General features: G+C 41.0%; 1 protein-coding gene across 6 annotated transcripts; it reads left to right on the top strand.

The window, feature by feature from the left end:
- The first annotated feature begins 453 nt into the window (after positions 1-453).
- Positions 454-23585, top strand: LOC131699059 (calcium/calmodulin-dependent protein kinase kinase 2-like). 6 transcript variants are annotated; one of them, XM_058994650.1, is made up of 18 exons: positions 492-568; positions 5511-5527; positions 7659-8255; positions 10274-10321; positions 10759-10812; positions 11458-11509; positions 11968-12101; positions 12858-12894; positions 13948-13969; positions 14293-14381; positions 14574-14773; positions 15336-15389; positions 16068-16141; positions 16977-17064; positions 17155-17283; positions 19310-19410; positions 19910-19960; positions 21942-23585. In XM_058994650.1, the coding sequence occupies exons 3-18, from the start codon at positions 7683-7685 to the stop codon at positions 22012-22014; spliced, it is 1779 nt and encodes a 592-aa protein (XP_058850633.1). In that variant the 5' UTR covers positions 492-568; positions 5511-5527; positions 7659-7682; the 3' UTR covers positions 22015-23585. The 6 variants fall into 6 exon arrangements, with proteins under 6 accessions (XP_058850638.1, XP_058850636.1, XP_058850632.1 ...); XM_058994655.1 differs by lacking the exon at positions 5511-5527 and having other exon boundaries at positions 454-568; positions 7659-8132; XM_058994653.1 differs by lacking the exon at positions 5511-5527 and having other exon boundaries at positions 454-568; positions 21946-23585.
- The last annotated feature ends 364 nt before the right edge of the window (positions 23586-23949 follow it).

The following is a 23949-nucleotide window of genomic DNA, read 5'->3' as shown; positions in this document are numbered from 1 at the left end:
TCACGGTATATTGGTGTTTTTAACAAGCAAACGGTACGATACCTGGGCTGTTTAAAGTGTAAATGTGTTCTTTTTTTTCACCAGTTAATCATTTATAGTGATATGTTGCACAAGTAGATCAATATTACTGTTGCATCAAAGCCAAAACCCCAGATGCTACTGTTAGTGGAATCAATACATTTATTTTGGGCTGGAACAAATTAGTGTGCCCTAGTTAAACTATTATGATAATAGTCGTGCATGGTTTCTTTAAAAATATATATATATTAAACATAGCAGTGCACCATTCTGCTGTTAAGTCAAACGAGAGGACCCTTTCTTTTGCATTATTACACATGTACTTGGACTCAAACACGGCCACCTTTTTGTCAATATATGGTATATGATGGGGAAAATGTGAACCTGATTCATTTTTAGGATTGGTCTGTCACTTCTGCGCTCCAGCCAATCAGCGCCGGGAGTCTTCTCCCCGAATCTGCAGCTTTATTTGCAGGCAAAAGTCGAGCGGAAGGGTAGAGAGAAGAAAGTGAAGAATGCTTGGTATCCTGTTCACGTGAAAAATGAAACGGTAATGGCTCATTGTTTTATTTTGAATCTTGAAATTGGAAATAGATATAGGAAATACAAAATGCATTTTGTAAGTGCAAATGTTCATATGTTTAGATTTTTTTTTATTTTATTTTTACAATGGAAACAGCTGTTTCTTGTTCATACATTTATGTACACCTTTTTTCGAGAGAAAAACAGGCACATGTTCTGTTTCTGAATGCACAGTGTATTTGGCACACATCGGATGTCTTTTCTGGTAGACTAATATAAAAACATACTTGTATTTATTGCGGTATGTTGCGTTTGCTATAAGAGAAATGTCTATACATGATAGTATGCCTCCAGGGAGAAGAATAACGTGGCCTCAATTCGTTTGCAACCGAAGAGGCATTGGTTGTAATGGAAATCTAGGGCAGATGCATGATATTTTATTTCTGGTGATAAGCACAGTGAATCAGTCGTCTGCACTAAAATGGTGTTTTCTGTATAGCAAGGGGGCTACAAGGGCCGCGATCTAGTACATTAATATAAAACCGGATAATAAGAGGCCTGATCTTTTCCAGTCTGCATGTTTTGCATTATTAATAAGCACGGCCCGAGTTATAAATGTACCGCGGAGCAGACACACTATGAAGGTTATCCTTTGAAAACCAAAAGGAAATTAAAAGTGCCGTGTGTCTGCATCCCACTCGAGTTGCTTGTTTTACTATTGCTTAACTATTTGTAGTCCGCTGGGTCTTAAAGCCGTGTGTGTTTGACATGTGCAGAAGAAGCGGGTCATAATAACCGAGCCATGTAAACCCTCAGTAATCTAAATGTACCATGCCTCTTTAAAAACCTCTAGAACCGAGTTCAAAACGGGTATCTGCAGAGTCGCCTGTGAGAGGTCTCAGTAGGAGACTCGCTCTGCCGCGGAAATGATACTTTTGTGTAATACTGTACGGATGGTCAACATTTAAATTCTATATTTATTTGTTACAGTATTACATATTTTCAATGTGACGGTAATGATCTGTAGTGATGGAAATTTACGCCTATTACATAAGTTTCAGCCATTCAGTAAATAAAATTAAACAGGAGTCCGTCCACACATGTTAGCTGGGTTGTGTCTAATTAAGACCTGAAACGATTTGACCTACTATGCAATGAGTGTCATTTGTCCACTCACGTTTTGCAAAACAATCTGACTATTTGATTTGCTGATTCTAACATGCGATTCAGAATCACAGAATATAATGAATGCTGTGCTGTAATTTTACATCATTATATGATGGATATAATGTGTGAGCTCTTGTCACCACAGACAAATGCCATACTGGTTGCAGAATACATACCAGTGCAACAGAAAGAGGCAGGTTCACTACTCAGTGACATCCAGAAATGACAGTCAGGTTTTGTCATTTGAGTGTACCTGTTGTAGTGGAAGTTCGCTCTTGGATCGAAGTCTAAAACAGAGCAGTGGGAGGCTGTAAGCATAAGATCCTGACTTTGCTCCACCAACACACCACAGCAGAACTAGTTATAGGAAGAATTTTGTAAAGGCAGGCAAGTACAGCTTTAAATGAATTACATTTATTTCTGTGCTTTTGATATTGTGCATGCATGTCAAACTGCTGTAGATACTAGAGTCCAGATGGCTTTGATTGCTGTTGTATTTTGTATTCAGCCCGTTCCAGTGCTTTCCAGGGTGATAAAGGCTGGAGCATGTGACATTGTTTTGATTCACAAGCCCTGGTATCAGGAGCCCCATAGACCGACATGATGGGAACATCTGTTTGTTTCTGGGACAGTGAACGCTGCTCGAGTACAGCAAGCAATTCCCATGAGAGAGCAAAGCAGCACTGAGTTTGAGCAACTAATGCAATGCACTGGGCTTGTACGGTTTCTTGTATACAAGAAGAGGGGAGAATAGTGACTGTCAGCCAGCCATTCCAGGGTTTAATACTTTAATAGTTAGATTCTGTAAATGTGTTCAGCATTGCCCTTGGAGTTATAAACTTAAGTACTGCTTTATAGAATAGTTTCAAATGAAACAGCTATAGATCATTATACATTTTGGAGTATTTTTTTCCGATCATGTCTGTCTGTCTGTCGGTCACACTCCACATGGTGAACACAATAACTGCTTGATTTTGCATTGCTCTTCACCTGTCTTGTCCTGCAGATCTATCAGATTGCATTTGGTCCTTTCAGGTACTGTGCAGTTCCTAGGACCCTCAGCATGTGCCTGCACTGTGGTTTCTAGACCTCCTTACAGGTCTGCAGTGTTGAAGGAGTGTAACGGCTGTGTAACGTGTAGCATCCCTGTTTCCTACCGTGTGCAGTGTGTGGATAATTGGGAAGGAAGTGTGTAGGAGTTTGTACAGTACAAGCATCAGAGATATGAAGTGCTGGGACAAATGTTTAAACAAACTCAATGATTCAAATGTATTCAGAGGCAAAAACAACCCTGGTCGTGATTGCAACATACAAATTACCACTCTGTATTAGTCACCTTTTGACAACCTGGTTCAATGCCTGTTGCTGCATTTTCCATTTCGGCTGTGCCTTTATGCAACTAGATTCTGGCCAGCTATAATTGACCATTTATGGGAACATTTACTCACTCGGCCAGTGTTTGGAATAACAAGTTGTTCCTGTGATACATCACCCACACGTCAAAGATAATATTCTTAGATTCGGGGGCATTCCCTTGACCTAGCAGAGTCCTGCAAATTACTGGATTGTGATGTTGTGCCTGTGGTTGCCTAGCCATGTTTTTATTGTGGTTTAGCTATAGCATGAGTTGTGATCTGTAAATCTAACATTGGAAATATACAGGGCCTTGCCACTTAATTAGGAACGCATCCTGGAGATTTACTTTAGACGAGGGCCCTTCTGTTTATTCTGTATTTATATCTTAGTCATTACAGGGAAGGTGTATCCCTTTCCCTTCCAGCTTTGACGAATAACCCCCCACAGGGACCACCAGGGATGCTGAATACATTAGAAGCAGCTCAAAAGCAATCTGAAGCTCTGTTTCAATCCAGATTCATTGGCACACACACATTGTAGTGTGTGGTTGTATCCCTGAGTCCCTGTCATTGTAGAATTAAAATAGAAGCTTTTATCAGATGCCAGCTAGCCAGCTGTTTGCTGAAGTCTGTGGAATTTCTCCATTGGTAACTTCTACCATGTCATCATACACAAGATATAGTTAGAATTAAAATGTGTGTTTCTATACAGGGCGTGAGATTCCACCGCTTCTCCCATATCTAACCGTGCACGGCTGTTTTCATGCATGCAACAAACAAGTATGACATCATTATTTTAAATCTGTCGACTGGATTTTTGCATCTGTTTTGATTATACGGTATGTTCTTGTAAACTGGTTGCTTATAAAGGTACCCGTTGTCTTCCCCATCAATGATTTCAACACTCAAGAAGAAGCCCCCTCATCAGTCCCTCCAGACTATTATTTGCTTTGATAACTGAGTAATTACATGACTTGAGTCGTGTTTATAAATGTCTTCCTAAGCAGTTTGCACTAATTACTCCTGGTATTTTCACACTGGCAGAGGCGATTTCGCCAGTTCAGTCTTCTAGCTAGTGCTGTGTGAAACATGCCTTTCTTCATTAGGGTCTGTTTGTGTTGCTGGTGGGAAACAAAACGAACACTATGTGGCAGAGCTGCAGTCATTCATGCAGAAGGACTATTGTACAACTTACTTTCTAATCACCCTGTATGTGGATGTGGGTATCAGTTGGCAGTATTTGTGCAGTGAATGTACAATATGTAAAATAAGTGGCAGAAGCATTACATAGCAGATGTATCACATTTCCATAAAACACATTTCTTTGTTAAGGTAATTCAAGTCATCAAGGGAACAACTCCTTCAAATAGAGTAGGTTTTAGACATTTACTTGAACTGGATTCTGTTGAAGGAAAATGTGCATTGGTCCTGTTTATTCAGCCACATGCTTAATTTGTCCCAGGTTCTGATGAATACTTGTGTTTGATAAAGAAGATTTTTCTGGTCCTGTACATTAGCTGAAGCATCATCAGGACAAATGTGCCTTGCCAATTAGGAAAGATCATTTGTGGGGGTAGAAGCAGCACACGCAGCAGAGCACTAAGCCTGAAGCTTCAAGAGGAACGAGAGCACGGAGGAAGAGTGTGCAGAGCAGCACAGCGGTAATCGGCAGGCTGCACTGCTGTAATAAAAAAAACCAGCCTCCAGAACAATACATCACAAAGAGAAGTGCTTCCCACGCAGAGAGTGGCTGTGGGAGGCAGAACATCCAGGATGACCTTCTGTGAAGATTGTTGGGGCGGTTTACACTTAGAGGGGGTGACTGAAAAGAGCCAGGGGCATCTGAAGGGGGTGTGAACGCCCACAATCATCTATTTTAGACAGTGGGTGGTGGGAAGAGGTTTTACTGTGATCATGCTGTAGTTCAGCTGCATTTCTTTTGGAGAGATGACGCACAGGGGTGCATCGTTTGTTCTTTTTTCAAAGAAAAGCACCCCTTAAATGTGCATAAGCAGCAAGAACTAAAGAAAGTTTAGTTTCACTAGTTTTGTTTTCCTTTTCAACAGTATGGTGTAAATTGCACAGTGGATTAAAAGATGTGATCAGTACTAGTGACATTCTGTGAAAAAAATAACATGATGGAATACAGTATATGATACAGTATATGACAACTACAGAGGGTGCAGTTAACATACCCACCAGCAGGTAGTCTTGAATCGGGGGGCTTTTTCCAAAGCTTGCGTTGAATCTGTGGCACTCTCTCTTCAACTCTTACAGCACTCCCAGTGAAATGAGATCTGGACAATGGATTTCAATGTACTGTCAAGGAAAGGAAAACCAGAACAGTAATGAGCGCTCTTTCTGTGCAGCATGTTAAGATACTGTGCACTCTTAACTCAAGTGATTGTTTTTTCTTCTTTCGGCTTTGTCTCTTTGGCATTTGAGCAGCAGACTAACCGGGGCAGGTAGGCGATGCACTGCACCCCTCTTTCGCATGAGTCCCATCGCTGCTGCAGTACAGCATGGTAACCCTCTGCAGACCTGCACACTGAACTACTTGATAGCTACTGGTTGCATGCATGTTGAGAGGCATTATTAATAAAAATGATCCTTTCCCACAGGTGTGTGTACTGCTAAGCAGCCCTTGCAACATGAGCATGTGAACTGTAATCATTGACTGCTTTGTCTCTGGAATTGGCCCTCCTGTGTGTCTTCCTGCACTACTGTAGTCCAGGTGTAATGGTTCATCGTGTATCGATCATTCGTGATGCTTTCTTTACACGATATATCGTACAGTAACAGAGATATGTATTGTAGTTCACCAAGTGGTTCTTGAATGAATAGGTGTATTTTATAGTTAGTATAAATACATACTCTCCCTGACTCATTTAATTGGTCTTTTAATATAATAGTCCACCATTGATCATTTGCTCGTATTATACATCATGCAAGTACCCTATCCGGGCCATCACGTGTATTGCGTGTTGTGATACGTAGTGTATCGTTACACCCCAAGCCAGGGGTCTATCTTGGTATTTTCAGTCAAGGCTTTTGTTCCAGCCATGCTGTTTAAGAGTAAGTAGCTTCAAATGTCATGCTAATTGCTATTTTTACATTTCCCTTCCTACTTCAGGGTGTATGCCATCCTTCTTAGTGGCTCTGATTTATGGTGCTCTATTATTTTCTCTATATCCGCCTTAACCTAGATTTGAGATCGTCTGGAGAAAGTGCCTGCACTGAAGAGCGCTCCTCATTCAGTTTAAATCATGTGACAGTGTGACCTCTGACCTGCTCCACATTTATACACACACAGAGGAGTAGGCTGGGCTAGAAGAGTTGAAAGGTCACACCGTGACAGGATTTTAATGGCACGAGGAAGGCTATGCAGTGCTGGCATTTAGGATTCCCCAGACAAGCTCAAAGCAAGTTCACAGCCAGGTGAAGGCAGATTTAGAGAAATATGATAACTCGGTGTTGAAGCAACAAAACCCAGAACCATTCACAATGGTTATAAGCTCCAAATAGTAAAGGAAGTGTACAAAATACATTGCCATTTGACGCTGCAGTGAATTGGTTCAGGTAAATTTAGTTATTCTATTGGACCAAGTAAACCCCTGTCTAGACCCTAAAGCACTTTGTTATTGAATTGCCTATTAAAACCTATAGTGGGTCAGCATCCCAGCACTGGAGTTGTCTGGACTGCTGTAGACCATTCTGTACTCTCTCCAGAACAGGAAAGACAACAATGTAATTGGCTGATGAGGTTAAGAGATACTACGTTACCCCTAATGCCTTGCAAGTGAAGTGTTATCCCCGTGTCAGAGCTCATCATTAATTTGATAGTATCATAGACAGCTGTTGGGCACCAAGGCAATTTAAGGGAATGCAAGTTATGTTTTAAGGCAGCGCAAGGTTTGTGATTAGAGCCATAGGGAACATCACAGTGCCAGTCTCATGCACTGCAGACTTGAGATGTCAAACTGAAATATTTCTTTACTAAACTGACACTGAAACTTGCTTGTCATAATTCTATGGCAGGGGAAAATCAGCTGTACTTGCACACCAGACGGCCTGAAGATTATGTTTCAGGCACTGAATTCAGACAGAAATGGGATTAAAGGGGTAATGAAAGACAACTCTAGGACAAGATCCTATTTTCCAGGGATGACCAAAAACAGGAAATCAATTAAACAAAACACAGCATGGAGGCGTGTGCATCAGTCAGATACGTAGATCTGAATAAATATGCAGACAAGGGGTATCCACAGACACAAAGAATACATATTAAGAGAAATTAGAAGGATGGCTTTGAAAATGAGAATGCATTCTGAAAGAGATTTCAATAGCAGGAAGGGAAATATTGAAAACAGTTCCTTACACAGTACAGTACGATTTACTGCCAGCAGTGAATTAAACAAATATGAATGACCAATTATAGAATTGAGAAATAAAAAGTACCGTATGTTCTGTATAAATATTGAAAAACTGTCTTTTCTTTAGGGAGCGAGAGAGAGATAGCTATATATCAATTAAAAAATGTAATAATACAAATACATAGAAATGCGAGACCTGACGTTCTGCCTTTCCCTCTTACAGCCTTGTTGCCTGAAGGGCTGATGGATGAGCAGTCTGGCGGCAGTTGGGACGATCGCCATGTCATCATGTGTTTCGAGTCAGCCTGCTGCTGAGAAGACTCCAGTTTGCAGGGATGAGCAGAGCAGCACCAGAAAGACCAAGCAGCAGCAGCAGCAGCAGCAGCATCCCCCGGACCTCGTGTGCAGCATCTCACTACTGAACCTGGACGTCGGCATGGAGTCCCTGATTGTGGTCACAGAGTACGACCCAAGCTCGGCCGGGCAGGGTGACGGCAAGGACATGGACAGCTGCAATTCCCCCGAGCTTCAGCCCGACTGCGGCCAGCTCACCGAAGCGGGGGTCTCCGCGCCCCTCTTCAGGAACGAGCAGAACCAAGGGGGCCAGGAGGCCAGAGTCCGCCTCAACCTCTCCGACCGCAAACTATCCCTGCAGGAACGCTCCCAGACTGCCCAGTCTCCGGGCAGCAACCCAGGGGTAAACGGACGCTACATTTACCCCTCCCTGCCCTACTCGCCTGTCACCTCGCCCCACTCCTCCCCTCGCCTGCCACGGAGACCCACGGTTGAGTCTCACAGAGTCTCGATCACTGATCTGCAGGTAGGACTGGACCTGATGTGTCTGTATTGCTGCAGTTCTGTATTCCCAAGGAAACAGAAAACATGGCATTTTTGATGATGGTGCTTTGACCTTTTTTGAGGGTATTTATGGTTCTTCTGTATGCTTTTTAGTGACATTTGTAGCTGTTTTTTCTTTGGTTAGGTTCACTAAACTTGTTTCTAAGTTTCTAATCAGCCAGTACAGGATTTGGATCTATAACAAAATTAAGGGGTTTCAGACAATCTAGTTTCACAGGTTCAGGAACATGTAAACACACGTTAAAGTCTTGAGGTTTTTTTTTTTTTTTTTACTGCAGAATCAAGTTGATTTGTCACACCTGTCATGGTCATTTCATCTTTCTAGGGCATGTCGCTTTCATTATAATTATTATTTTTTTTAACAGAAGAGGCAATGAAGGGATGGGGTTTAGAAAGGAGGTGTGACATCATTCTGTGTGAAAAGCAAGCTCATGTGAAGTGGAAAGCTTTCAGTTTGACATCTCAAGCCCGCTCTTAAAACCAGAGAACTGTTTTAAAGCCTTGAAAGTGTGATTTGTGTGCTTCTTGCTCTTTATTTTATTTTAAAAAGGCTTGTCGACATGGACTGTAACACACACAGAGCTGTTCTATTTCTGTTCCAAAAGCAGCAGTTGGAGCTCCTTGCGTGTTTCCTGTGTTTCACTGGGCGCCAGTATTCGGTGCCAGTTACACAGGGCAGATTTCAATGCACTGTGGACTTCCATCTGTTGCATTCACAAATGCATGTCCCCCAAAATAAAAAAAAATTCCCTTGACGAATCGTAGCCCTTAAAACATACTGACATCATCATAAATTTGTCAATTTGTCATTTCTATAAATTCATCATCTGCAAATGCAAATCGGTTTATGTATCATCCCAATCCTGGAGACAGTAGTGCAACTGTCTTTGAGTTAAATATCTTTCTTTACAAGGCGGGATCTTGATGGCAGGCCAAAATGTTGGGAGCCCTTGAGCCAGCTACCCTCTCATCCTCCAGTTCCACCCCAGCTCTAACCAGCAGGACCCCACGAGCAGTGAGAGGCTGCCTCCCGGTTAATTAAATCAGGATTAACAGATTCAGGGTTAATGAAACAAAAGCACGGCTGTTCTGAGATGATTCAAGAGCTCTCAGCTCTAGCCAGAAGATAGTCAAAAATTAAAATAAAACTTGTGTGACTACAGTGAAGGTAAACATTATCATTGTTAATAGCGTGAGGCAAGAATAAATATTTAACATTAATATGGAGCTCTGTTAGTTTTATATTCTGTGGCTTGAGCAGGGCACTTTGCTTGTTGTATTTAAATTCGCAGTACTGTTAGATTTTAAAATCCATTTCCATGGAATTCCCACAGCTCCCTTTACCACTGTTAAGACAAAAGTTTCAATAAAATAAGAAAAGAGTATTTTCTTCATTTTGAAACGTCACAGGATGCAACACTGGAAAGCACTGTCTCTTCCCTGCTGGTCCTCAGCATTACAGTGAAGGAAAGAATGCCTTTCCAGTTGATCATAGCTTAGAGTTTAAACATTTAAGCATTGCATAGTGTGTACAGTGGACGCCACTTTATTTCATGTTCAGTATGTCTTCAAAGTCTTTGCCATGTATAATATGAAATGCTGTTCACATTCAGCTCTATACACAGCTTTATATACTTGCTTAGAAAGTGATTGACTTCTTGTGATGGCTTTTCTGGTTTGCAAACATTCCAAACAGATTCAAGTTTAAACCTTTAACAGTTTTAATACTAAGGTTTAAACGTTAATAGAGGCAAAAGAAGATGCGGTGAAAAAATAACTGGACGTATTTAGAGTTGAGAATAACTACACTAATCATACTACCTAAATAATGTTTTCATTCACTTCATTCCAAGTCTTCTTCTCCACATTTATTTGGCATTGTAAATAGTGTTTAAGACCATTACCATTACATTGTATAGCTTTCTGCTAAATTGCATACCCTTGTTCTCATTAGCCATGTTTTTTGTTTTGTTTTTACAGGACTGTGTGCAGCTCAACCAATACAAGCTGAAAGATGAAATTGGAAAGGTACAGTAAGAGAGAAGTTGGCTTCCGAGGCAGAAGGCAGAGTGGCTGAGTTGTTTCAGCTAAGGACCAGGGGTCGGGGGATTGTGATTTGGATTCACAGCCAGACATTTCACCTCCACAGTCCAGTCCAACTGTAAAATCAGTTACAAACCGCAAGCAGGTCCCCTGCTGCCGGTACAGTCTGGCAGCTCAGTTGGGAATGTAATATAGAACTGCCTTTCGGGGAACAGACTTGAGCACACATCACAATGACTGCGTGCACAGCAGTAGGAGCCATGTCCCGTTTTACTGCGAGCTTATACAGACAGATACGGTATCTTTTGTAAACCTGCAATAGCAGTACATGGTTTAGTAAGGAGCAGTTATATGTTTGTAACTGTAAATTAACTGACATGCAAACATGTCTTCCTAACGCTTGTCTGTCTTGTTTTGACCAGGGCTCCTATGGAGTTGTCAAGCTGGCTTACAATGAAGATGACAACACCTACTATGTACGTATGGGTGCATTGCATGGCTCGCATAGTGTGGATACATTATTTCAAAAAGATGTCCAAGATGGATATGAGATCATTTCTCATTTTAATCAATGAACATCTGAATGACTTCGTGGCTATTCTAAGAACTCGATTAACAACCTAGGGTTTATAGGCTTTTAGTTTTTTAGCTCTTTCACTTTGGAACTCGCTTACAAATTTCATCCGGAATGCTGAGTCAGTATTTTTACATCTAAGCTCAAAACATTCCTCTTTGATTTGGCCTTTCACTAGCGAGCTTGTGCTTGTTTGGTTTGCAGTTTATTTATTTTTTTTAATTTTTGGTTGCCCATGAAGGACACTATATAAATGAAATTGGTGTGGGTGGGTATGGCAACAGACTCCCAAAGTTAAGAAACGTTGTCCGTAATTGCATTATCTACAGTATTACAGTATCTACAGTGATGGCTTATGTGAATATGTAACACACTGCCCACACTAAGCACTCAATAGAGCTGTGAGCCCTGTCTGCTTCCACTCTGTTTTTGTTGACACAGTGGGGTCCCGCCCTCCAGTCCAAGCGAGTTATTTACAGTTATTTGCAGAGTATAAAAGAGGATTTACTGTAACTGGACTCTTTCCTGCTGTTGTTTTGTTCCACAGGCAATGAAAGTTCTTTCCAAAAAGAAGCTCATGCGACAAGCTGGCTTTCCTCGTAAGTGCTCATGTAAAACTTTAAAAAGATCAATTACACACAGGTGGTGAACCCTTAGCATATGTAAAGGGTTGTGTGACGCACCATCGTTACTGATGCTGATAGAATAGAGAGAATTGAAAATCAGGATCAACTCATCCACCACTGGAAATACTTCATGAAGAAGTAGTAATTAATAGACTGAAAATCCACTATTTTAATAATTTGCTGTTCAGCTATTAAAATAGTGATTTTTCACTTTATCAATATATAAAACATTGATGTAAAACCCTCTGTAGCCTCTTGAATATCCCACAGTCAGTGGGCTAAATAAGGTTTTTTAAAAACGTTTGACAACAGCTTCTTTTTTACTTTGCCCCTTTTGGAAATCGTACTGATAACATGGCTATCTATTAATTATTTATTTGGCAGATATTTCTATCTAACAAAGCCTGTTATAAACCTCTCCCTTTTTACAGGTCGGCCCCCCCCACGGGGTGCTAAAATGGTCCCTGAGGGCCCCCCTCAGCCGAAGGGGCCCCTGGAGCGAGTGTACCAGGAGATTGCCATCCTGAAGAAGCTGGACCACCCCAACGTGGTGAAGCTGGTCGAGGTGAGGCTCCCCTGAATGCAAGCGGGAACGATTTGGAAATGGATGGATTCAAAACACTCCAATTAGAAATCCTTCAGCACCGATATTGTTTTTTATTAGTAACACCATATTCACGTCAAGAAGATCCATTAACATGTACAAGAAAGAAAGCCTGATAAAGTTATTGTGTGAAGGACAGATGTCAATTTTGGGCAGAATTATGGGTTTTGGTACAGTATTTAAGACAGAGTGCCTCTTTCAATCCAGACTAAACTGCCCACACACATGACAGATTGTATAACACTTTTGCCCTTCCAAAACACAGACATGTGCTCACACTGGTGGAAAGTATAAAGCTCAAATTCATGTGGCGGTAATAATCATAAAAAATCCAGGCCTTACTGACGCCCACTCTTTCCCGCTGTAAACTTCAGAAAGGCAATATTCGATAATTGTAAGCGTGATTTGAAATGTGACACATCTCTGAGCTGAAGTGACAGTCCGTGCGCTCTTCAAGTTAACCCACGGCTCTGGGTCTGTAAACTGACACTTCGAATCAGTTCAGGGGCTGTTGTCAACATAATCAACGCTGCTTTTCTGCCCACTAAACCACAGCTCCCGTGAACCAAGCACGCCTCACACACACCGGCAAACGGCAGCAAGAATTCACGTTTATATTTTTGCATATAGAACGTCTGGTGGTGACGTTTGGATTTGTTAGTCAGGACACAGTGATGCTTTTGTTCCTCTCTCCCCTCTTCTCTCTTTGCTGACCAGGTGCTGGACGACCCCAGTGAGGACCATCTGTACATGGGTGGGTGTGCTTGCAGTACAGCCGTCTGTCCCGGCGAACAGACCCAGGCAGGGGCTTGTCGGTCCCAGCTGTGTCTCTGCAGTGTTCACACGCTGCAGTCAGGCTGCTCAGCACCAGCACAGCTTGTTCTGGTGACCCTAGATACAGCTTTAACACTTTCATGCAGGAAATGTTGAAAATTGCTGAAGCAAAAGTAGTTTTGGACACATACTGTAATAAATATAGCAACCTCATATGAGGTCATCATATTGGTGACTTTCATGTGTTCCCATATAAAGACTACATATGCGTCCACATATGAGGTTGCCATGCATGAAAGGGTTATAAAAAAAAGTCTTGTTTTGTTGCATTTCTTGCAACTGTTCCTACATTCTTAACTAAATAACTCTTGATACCAACATAAATTATAATGATGAATCTTTTTTTGAAATATTTGTGTTAGTTAAGACCAGAATTTCAGTCGTGTACAGACAGCAAAGTCAGTATTTTGTGAGGCCAGGTGAGTGTGAACCAGTGCTTACACATACCTCATAATGTAGCTATTAGTAAATCCACAGTTTATAGGGTTATACCATAAGATAAGTAGGAGGCTGAGAAGCTATGATAAACGTTTGGGGAAGATTAGCACAAATTCAAGGCAGTTATGTTTGCATGGTCAGTGCATAGGGGTCCACATTTTGAGGATCCTATAGTCTTCAAAGACAACAACCAGACTTGTATGTCTTCCTGATCACTAAGGGTTAAGCACCCACCCTGTGTCTGTGTAACTAGTGGTGTAGAAACCTTCTTACTGCCTTTTAATTCAATCTCGACTACCTTTACAAGTAATCTTGTTAGTCTTGTATGATCTCTTTCAAATCTATCTGAATCGGCTGTCACTAGCAGGCTGTCAGTCCGGTTCATTCAGAGCTTGTCGTCTTGCTCAATAGCTTCAAGCAATATTGTCAAGTCCCGCTGTCAGAAAACATTCATGCATTGACCTCTATTTGATGAAAAACGGTCCTGAAAAAAAAGCACCACCTTGTATTAATGGTGTATTTCTTTCGCTTGCAGTGTTTGAACTGGTGAAACAAGGGTAAGCTGAGCAATGTGCATGTTTTAATTCATATACATGAAATAGGAATTCAGTAAAACCACACCAGCAGTACCACATAAAGATATATACGTAGACAAGTTCAGGCTTTTGTAAACGTTGTATGGTATTTCATTTTTATACTACCAGAGTCGACAGGCTGCTTCTGTTATATCCCAAAGGTACTCCACTACAGTTTTAGATTTTTTTTCGCAGGAAAAAACCTGTACCTCTGCTATTGCATTCAAGCACAGCACACTGCACCAGCACACTGCACCAGCACAAAATAAGTACATTTGTTGCTCTTTTTTTATTTATTTTTTCAGTGCTGTAATGGAAGTTACGACAGACAAACCCCTAACTGAAAACCAGGCACGGTTCTACTTCCAGGATTTGTTGCGGGGAATCGAATTTTGTAAGTGTCGAAGCAATTTTTCAAAACGTAACCAGGCTTAGACCAGTACTTCTTATCATTTTTTTTAATATAAATAAAAACATTTTAATGACTAGCTTAAAGTGCAGTCTGGAGCCAACAGAGGTGAAAGATCACTATATTAGGCTTCCAAAAATGGCAGGACACCTGTGTTTTATTATTCCTCCGGGCCAGTGCACTATCAGAAGATAATCCACCGGGATATTAAGCCGTCCAATCTGCTGGTGGGGGAAGACGGGCACATCAAGATCGCAGACTTCGGAGTCAGCAATCAGTTTGAAGGCACAGACGCCCTGCTGACCAGCACTGTGGGCACTCCAGCCTTCCTGGCTCCTGAGACCCTGTCCGAGACCAGGAAGAATTTCTCAGGCAAGGTAACCAAGCGCCATTATCCCTCGGAGCCGCGTAAGGAACATACAATCACCTGTGCATGTTTCCTGGCTGTGTACAGGGTGCAGTCCGCACTACGGCACTAATTTATATTAACACCATAATGCAATTTGCCCCATGTTTCATTTAAGTAAAATTAAACTGTATTAAACAAGTAACAGATAATAAAAATCAATTTAACTCAAAAGTGCACCTGCAAGTTATGTTACATTAACATGTTTTATTTTTCTTTCCCCCCAAAAAATGGTGCAAATTGCTTTTTATGTGATTAGATTTGGCTCTACAAGTTATCATGTGAGCAAACAATATAATCTACCAGCAAACTGAGGATAGGCTGGTGGACCAGAATCGTTCAGTGCATCACAGCTATCGTTAATTTGCCTGTACAGTGCATACTGAAGTACATTATTCCTGTTGGATTGTGGTACCAGTTTGGTTTGGAACCTAAGATTCGTGTTTTGTTGGGATATAGGACTGTAACTGCTTGTGTTGTGTTGCTTGCATCTTCTATGCAGTCCAAACCATTTTCTTTGCTTCTCTTTCAAGGCGTTGGATGTCTGGGCCATGGGAGTCACTTTATACTGCTTCGTGTTTGGACAGGTAATAAAACATATGAGGTGTGTGCTGTTCTCATTCAAGGAAAGAAAGTGAATGAATGCCATAACAATAATCACAGATGGTGAGATCTAATTTGTTTAAGTTTCTCTCTTTATGTAGGATCTTAAACTAAAGCTACAGTAGCTTCCCAAGAAAAAAATAAATAAATAAATAAATTAATAATAATATATCGCATACAATAATAATAATAATAATTCACAAAAAAGTCCTATTTTTTCGGCAGACACCTGCTTCTGTTAGTGTTACATTGTTACTTTGCTCGTAGTGAAGATTCCTTGTTTTTCATCGTTCTAACCTCTTTTGTTGTGCAGTTAATTTCCCTTTGGAAATTCCACTTCAATAAAAGCTCTAGTTGTGTCCTGCAGGTGCATGGAGTTGAATATTTGAATGCTGTGAGTGGGTGTACAGGGACATCTTTGTGAGCTAGCAGACGATCAGCCTGTGCAGTTTCATCTGTTCTTTTATTGGCATGAGTGTAAAGAACCACACCTGGCATCCTGCACATCAAACCCTCTCCCTCAAATGGGGTTTGAAGGGTGGGTTAGAAATTTTGAGCGTGTTTTTCAGTCTTGCTTTAAAGAGAAACGTTCTTGTGAACACCTGTTCCTTTCATCTGCTTTAGCGCTTGTCACAATGTGCCAAATTCCATTTGCATTTCAGTGTCCCTTCATGGATGAGCGGATATTGAGCCTGCATCACAAAATTAAAAATCAGCTTGTGGAACTGCCAGAGCAGTAAGTGCCAGGGATCTGCGTTGTGTTCTGTACTTGTGTTTTATTTAACCCCTCACTCGCCCTCTAATTTACCCTTCCAGTGGTAACTCGCATATGGCATCAGTCCCTATAGCTATGAGAAACAGTTTTGCATCATCTAAAACTTTAGGATTGAGACAAAAAAAAAACAAAAAACAAAAAACAACACAGTACAGTATTTCATGTTAAATTTCAATATGTCACATTTTTTAATTTGTCAGTTTTTCGTTAAGTATATGAAACTACAAAGCGGTATGTTATTCAATATGTTAACGTAACATTATGCAGCAGATTTCATTAAACTTTATGAAGCAAAATGTGTTAATTTTATAGAGTGATACAAAACCTTTGGCCATAGCTGTAAACAGTGCCAGATACCGCCACTCTATATGAATCTGGCAGCAATGCGAGAGCTTGAGACCCATGTATGTGATGGATCATTGCCTAGGGTTATAAGTTCGTTTCAAAGACCTTTCAGGGATGATTTAGACCATTGGAGCCCCCTATTAAAACACATCTGAAGGCATCAGCACTAATCTTGGGCTACCTCACCTAATGTTACCATACTGGGCGTTGTAACATAATACAAGACTAGAGTTAATCAGGATCTGTAAAAACCTTCCATACTCACATGTGTAAAGCCCCTTTAGCATATAACTAGTATGCTAGTATGAGGGGTGAGGGGGGGAGAACAAAAGTTATACCCAGTGTAGCTAGGGAAATGATTTCCCCAGCAGGCTTTCAGTTCTGAGGGGTCAGGAAACGTCAGTAATTACTGTGCCTCAGAAGCGCTGGTAACAATCTTTTGGGATTGCAGACGAGATGTATCTGAAGATTTAAAGGACCTGCTATTAAAAATGTTGAACAAGAACCCGGAGATGAGAATCACAGTCCCTGAGATGAAGGTACAGTGTGCTATTCTGGAAAGTGCATTACTGTGTGTCCCGGACTGAGCCGCGCGGTGTGTAATGGCCGTCCTCGCCCTGTCTGTGCAGGTCCACCCCTGGGTAACGAGACACGGGGCCGAGCCTCTCCCCTCGGAGGATGAGAACTGCACGCTGATAGAGGTGACCGAGGAGGAGGTGGAGAACTCTGTCAAGCACATCCCCAGCCTGGCTACAGTGGTGAGAAGCAGCTCTTCCCCCACACTCATTCCTTTATACTGCAGGGCTGGGCAGTTTATAGGGTTGGATGATTAAAGAGTAAATACTGTAGCTTCAAACATCAATGCTTTTTTTAAAATCTGAAATGGAGTTGACATAGTTAACCCAGACTAATACTCTAAGCGCAGTACAGAAACCAGTTTCAGTGGATGCAGTTGGAATTGAAGTAGAGATAGTCTTCGGACAGAGAGGAGGAGACACTTCTTCACACAGAAAAATCGGAGATCAATCAACTACTAGGAACCAGACAAGCTTAGATGGGCCAAATGACTTCCTCTCATTTGAACATTTTCTTACATTCTTTATATATTGAAAAAAGAAGAGCTTTCACAGGTGAACATTATGCATTCCATCCAGCCAAGGCACTGCAAAATACACTTGGTGAACTTCAAGTCCATTTCCTACATTTTTGCAGAACTTCACATAATTAGCAAGTTGCTCCAGTATTGAAATATTTGTTATTTGTTTATTTAGCAGGCGCCTTTATCCAAGGCGACTTACAGAGACTCGGGTGTGTGAACTATGCATCAGCTGCAGAGTCACTTACAATTACGTCTCACCCGAAAGACGGAGCACAAGGAGGTTAAGTGACTTGCTCAGGGTCACACAGTGAGTCAGTGGCTGAGGTGGGATTTGAACCAGGGACCTCCTGGTTACAAGCCCGTTTCTTTAACCACTGGACCACACAGCCAGCCTCCATCTGATCATTTCATCTGTTGGCTGTGGCTGTTCAGTCTTTGATGTTCTCATTCCAAAAAGCCATGTGCTTCTGTGATCTTAAAAGGTCAAAAGCATCACTATATTGTCAGATCCTCTTACACATAGTGAGTTTGTTAAATGTCTGGGCAGCCAAAGACTTTTTTTTCTGTAAACGTTTACTATTATGCTGGTGTAACCTGAAAACCTGTGTCTCTCAACATGACTAGTGAAAATGTATGAAAAATAAAACAAAGCACCTGGATGTGTATTGAAGTCTGTTTAGAGGAAAGCAGGATATACATATTAACATTGGATTTCCATATAACGACATGTGCTTGATCGTTATCTCGTGACTGTTCTGTTCTTTTTAGATTTGTTTAATTCCCTTGAGGCCTTACAATCTAGCTGCTGTCGATTTGGTATAGTTTTATTGGAAAGAAAGATCTGTGTGTTGGTTTAATTGCTGTACTCGTACAGCTAAACAATGGTCAGATTGGTACACAGTCATAAAAAATAAAAATCTGGCACATGGCTGAGATTTGAGTAACCATTTCAATAAGTGATACCTTTATAACAGGAAATACATCTATTTGTAGTGGACATTACTGTAAAATAAATGTGTTTGTGTGCTTGAATAGGAAGTCCTGCATGCCAAACAGGAACAGCTATTCTTAATAAATTCAACATCACTGTACAAACAACAACATATTTTTCAAGTAGAGTACTGTGGCAGAAGTCCCTGCTCAATGAAACCAGGAAGCAAGGCAGCTGCAGTGAGAACACTTGTGTTAAAATGTTACAGACCCCCTGTAGTGTTTATAAGAAACGCATTGCTTTACTTTTGCCGTATCTCGCAGCAATATATATTTTTGACATTCTTCTGCTTTTTTTAATATATTTTTTAACATAAAATTTCTCAACTTTTACTGGAGAGTGTTTGCCAGGGGAAAGAAACTTTCTCTTATAAGCATCGTAGCGTGTCCGGATCATGCTCCCTCCTGAATTTCATTGTTTTCTCTCACTTCAGTCAGAGCACCAACATTGCAGCAGGAGAGTCTGCAGAAACTACAATGCCTATAAAAGGAATTCTGGTAGACACACTCGAGTAAAAAAAATATTTTCAGCTGGTTAACGTGTGAGTCAAAACCATTTTAAAAATACAAATATATTGGTGCGATACGGACAGCACAGGATGCAGCAACGGTAAAGTCATGAGTTTCTTGTCACCACAGCAGGCTGTTTAGCACGCTTGTAAGACGCACTGCAGTGACACGTTTCCTTTCTTCAGATTTTGGTAAAGACCATGCTTCGGAAGCGATCCTTTGGGAACCCCTTTGATTGGAGCAGGCGAGAGGAACGCTGTCTGTCTGCCTCGGGAAACTTGCTCATGTGAGTCTGAACAGAACTTGGCTTTTAAGAAACACACTTAAAAGAACCCATAGTTAAAGCAATTTGACACAGTTACACTCTCTTATCAGAGCCCAGGCTGTTTTACCGGGACTGTTGCCCAGCCTGAGCCCAGCCAGAAAGCGCTGGGCCAGATGTGTATGTCAGCTTTATGTGTTTATTTGTTTGAATTTATTCAGACAAATTCCACTGTGCCAAGAAAGAGGAGAGGATTCCAGATCCCATATATAGGGATGATAGCTGTGTTATTTATGTATGTATGTATTTATCCTTTACTCTTCCTGAGTGGTTTGTTTTGCTATTGCTCATATATCCCGCTAAGCCATAGGGCATTTCATTTTGTTTTGAATTTTTACTGAAACAGCCATGGCATGTTCTAATTATCTGACCTGGGTCATTGAGCAACTTCCATTTGATGATCTGCGACACCAGTAACAATACAGCTTATCTCACTGTTCCTTCTTACCTTCCCACTTTCTAGAAAAAACAAGTCAGGAAATGTGAAATACTGCTACATTCACAGTAGCCACAGGTAAAACCATTCCTCTGCTGCAAATCTCGTTTGCTTGTAAATTTGAATCCAAATGCAACTAACCGAGGTGGGTTGCTCGAGAGCTGTGAAGTGTGATCCAAGGTGCTGAAGGTACAAACTCCTACGTCTCTGTCTGCGTCTGCATGGCAACAGTGGGAGCCTGCTCGATTCTGAGAGGCTGCCGCAGCGAGCAGTGATGTAAGGATGTGTGAATTTCATTGCTTTTGGGAAACAGCTTGTCAGCTCTGAAAACGCATTCTGAAACTCAGACTACGCATGGAATCCCCATTGATGCAATGTGCTACGATACTTGAAGGGCACACACGTAAAATAATTGGTCACATCTACATCAAAACTGAGGTCATGAGACACCTGCAAGTGAGTCATTGTTTACTGTGGAGAAGGGTGAAAAAGAAGTTGAGTTTATCTGGAGTGAGGGGGAAAAAATGTTTACCATAGTAAAAGCATAGCAAAGTGTAATAAAGCATAGCAAAAGCATAGGTAAGCCTTTTAATGCCCAGAGAGGTATCGTAAAGCATGCTGTATTTAAAAGCATGGAAAACCATGGTAATTAATTAATTAATTATTTCTTAGCAGACGCCCTTATCCAGGGCGACTTACAATTGTTACAAGATATCACATTATTTTTTACATACAATTCCCCATTTATCCAGTTGGGTTTTTATTGGAGCAATCTAGGTAAAGTACCTTGCTCAAGGGTACAGCAGCAGTGTCTCTCACCTGGGATTGAACCCACGACCCTCCGGTCAAGAGTCCAGAGCCCTCACCACTACTCCACACTGCTGCCCCCTACAGATTGTTTTATTTTTCTAAAAACACAATTCAGTTGTGTATGCCGCCGCCTACTTTGGATCACACTTTGCAAACAGCAAGTGAATTTTCTGACGAGAGTAACTTGCTAAACGAATAAATCTCTGCATGAATCCTGATCTGCATGAAATATCTAATAACAATCATTCTTTTTACTGATTTGAACATTAAAATAGCATGAGAAAATTAATGCTGGAGTGCCCTGTTAAAAATACCCAGTTTATTTTGCATAGGCAACTCCCCACCTAAAGTTGAGAACTAGTTTGTGCTTTTGCCATGTAAAAAAAACATTACAATTGAACAAACTAAATCTGCATACTGCATTTGCTTATTCCTGTAGCACATGAACTTATGAGTAAGTATTATAGGTCAAAAACCCCTTGCATGGTGTCTTGAAATTATGACTTTACAAATGCTACTGACAAATAAGCAGAGAACTGATCATGCAAGATAAAATAGCTTTTAACTTTTATAATCATTTGTGTGACGTTTGGGAACTCCTTGGTGAATGCTGTATGCAGTTAAAAGACATGAGAGCAAGGCAAAATCTGGAAGTGCTGAGAATTTGGGTCAGGCCGGTTCCCGATATCAACTGTGGGTGCTCTGAATTCGAAATGTACAATTCATTCAGGTATTGCAGCTAAAGTGCTTCAGGGGCAACACAGTTTGAGTGTAACAGAAGCCTAGTTGAGCATGTGTTAGAATCCCAAAGCTAGGCTGCCTCCCTGCGGAGTTTCATCATTGAATTGTGACTGAGAACAGAGGTGTGAGCACACAGAGGCGGAACAGTATGAAATCCTCCTGCTGTGCTGCAGTGTTGACGACGGTGAGTTCAGATCGGCGCTGTTGCATTGGAATCCTGCCACGTGTGCATGGGCACTACGATAGGGAAGGCATGCTGTTAACCATCTCAAACCCACGACGACAAAATCACTGCCAATGCTGTCCCCATATATTTACAATTGGGTGCACCCGATTTAAAATAGATGAAATATTTCACAGCGCAGAAAATATTTCAGTCCAGAATTATTTACCGATTTTAACATTGATTTCCCCCCCTCCTCCTCACTCTAAATGAATGGAGAGCTGTTTTTTTTTTTCTAACTACGGCATCCCTGCTTTGCTTTTCTGTTGATTCTCTTTCTCCCAGGAAGCAAGGCAGCGGGGACAGTATAAAGAGCGCAGACCTGCCGGACGTGGGGGAGGATGAGGTCCTGTCCTGAAGGTGGCTGTCGACTTTAGACAGCGGACGGATTGTCACGAGTCTCTGAAGCACTGGAGGCTAAAGCACATCTGCTGCCAGCAGCGAGGTCTCATGCAGTGGTTTGAAGGAGCCCCCAGAACAGTAATCTGTTTGTGTGCAGCTTTACAATAGGCAGGCGCCTGGCATGGGTCAGTCCTTGTGGTTTGCATGTTTTCAAATACAAGATAAACATTTCATCAATGATCCAGACTTGTACAGCAGATCAGTATCTTACCTACTGGTGCAAATTACCACCCTCCCCCAGCATGAACTGCTTTGCTATTTGTGATCGGTATAGGATTGGATCGCTTTTTAAGTGTACTACTTTTTTGGGTTTTTAATATACTTAAGAATTGTGGTTTAACAAAACCTGATACTGATATAAAGGTGCAGTTTGAACATTTGTTTCTTTAAAGTGTGTTTAAGAAAAAGATCATGTACAATGTCCTATAGTATAACATGTTGGATATCTGCATACAGTTCGGTGGCAGGAGCAGTACTGTTATTGTTGTAGCACACAATAGCATTCTTTAAGCGTTGTTGTGGAGTATTGACGGTATTTGTCACTGCGTTTTGTTTTCCAAGTCTTAGGAGCTTATAGCTTTGCTGTTAAATTTAACGGTCACTATACAGTTGGTACAGTAAATGTATTTACTGCTTTCAATATCGTTTTAATAAAACGGTAGTTTAGGCACTGTGCGAGTTGCCTGTTTTGATCAAGTGCCACATTATCACTAATCTGCTGATTCCAAGTTCTTTCTACAAACCTCTGATAAGCTATTTAATATAAAGATTGACAGCAATATTGAGAAACAACACATACACGATAGTGCTCACTTGATGGTGCTTCTTACTTAATTTGAAAACCATTAATTTAAGCATGGACTAACACCGGCGTGTTTCTGAATCCGAGCTGCAGCTGTTTTCACAGACCGTGATTACCACTAATCCTGGATTACCTAATGTTACCATAGGCAAGGTAGTCCGAGACCAGTGTTAATCAGGGTCTGGGAAACTAGCCGTAAATGAAAAGCAGGCTGAATTTTACTGGAGTTTGGTTGATGGTTTTAATGATTTTTGTGACGTACAGAGCAGCCTGGAAAAAAAAAAACGCTTTTGAGTGGAAAAAAACGCCAAACGGTTTTGCCTGTTTTGGTACAAGGGCTATGTGACCTTTTTGCATTACAAAGCATTACAATGTTTTACTTTAAACAAGATGGCCCTATTTTAGCTGAGTGACTTGAATAATGCATGTACCAATGCTTCCATAACCAATCCACTACATGGATGTAAAATATTTCAAATAGGAGCTTTGTGGTAGCGACTGCTTTCAATACACGCCTAGTAAATATACCCTGATTAACTGTTGGCTGTAAATAGAACAAAACTGAATCTCTACTATGTGATAGTCCAGTATTTTATTCTAGTTCCAGTTAGGGTGTATCGTAGTTGTTAGTTGCAGATAAATGGACTGAAACGTATTCAGCATGTAATGCAGTTGATTCTGAACCAGTCAGTTGATTAAAGTAATGCTTCCGTATGCTTTTTTTTACATTTTGTAAATACTGATTGATAATTAAACAAGAGGTTCTGGGGGCTGAGGCAAACCAGAACACTATACATGCATCTTTGGATAATATAATGGAATTCGAGGCAGGAATGGTTACAGCCCAATGTGGTCAAATACATTTTATAAATATATGTTTTTAAATGTACTCGACTTTATTTAGGTGCAGGTGAATCCCATTAGTAGTTAAGGGTAGCCCTAAAAGTGTGCAGGAACATGACATGCTATATGAAAGGTTCTGTGCATTGATTAAGCCTCATTGTACATTGAATAAAAAGTTCAATGTTCTTCTCTTTCAGTCTGTTTATACCCTCTGTGATCCTATGCACTGTTTACCCTGTGCATATC

Source organism: Acipenser ruthenus, chromosome 21, assembly GCF_902713425.1.
Source record: "Acipenser ruthenus chromosome 21, fAciRut3.2 maternal haplotype, whole genome shotgun sequence".
NCBI lineage: Eukaryota > Metazoa > Chordata > Actinopteri > Acipenseriformes > Acipenseridae > Acipenser > Acipenser ruthenus.
The sequence above is the reverse complement of the archived record's forward strand: the minus strand, read 5'-3'. Positions and strand labels throughout refer to the sequence as shown.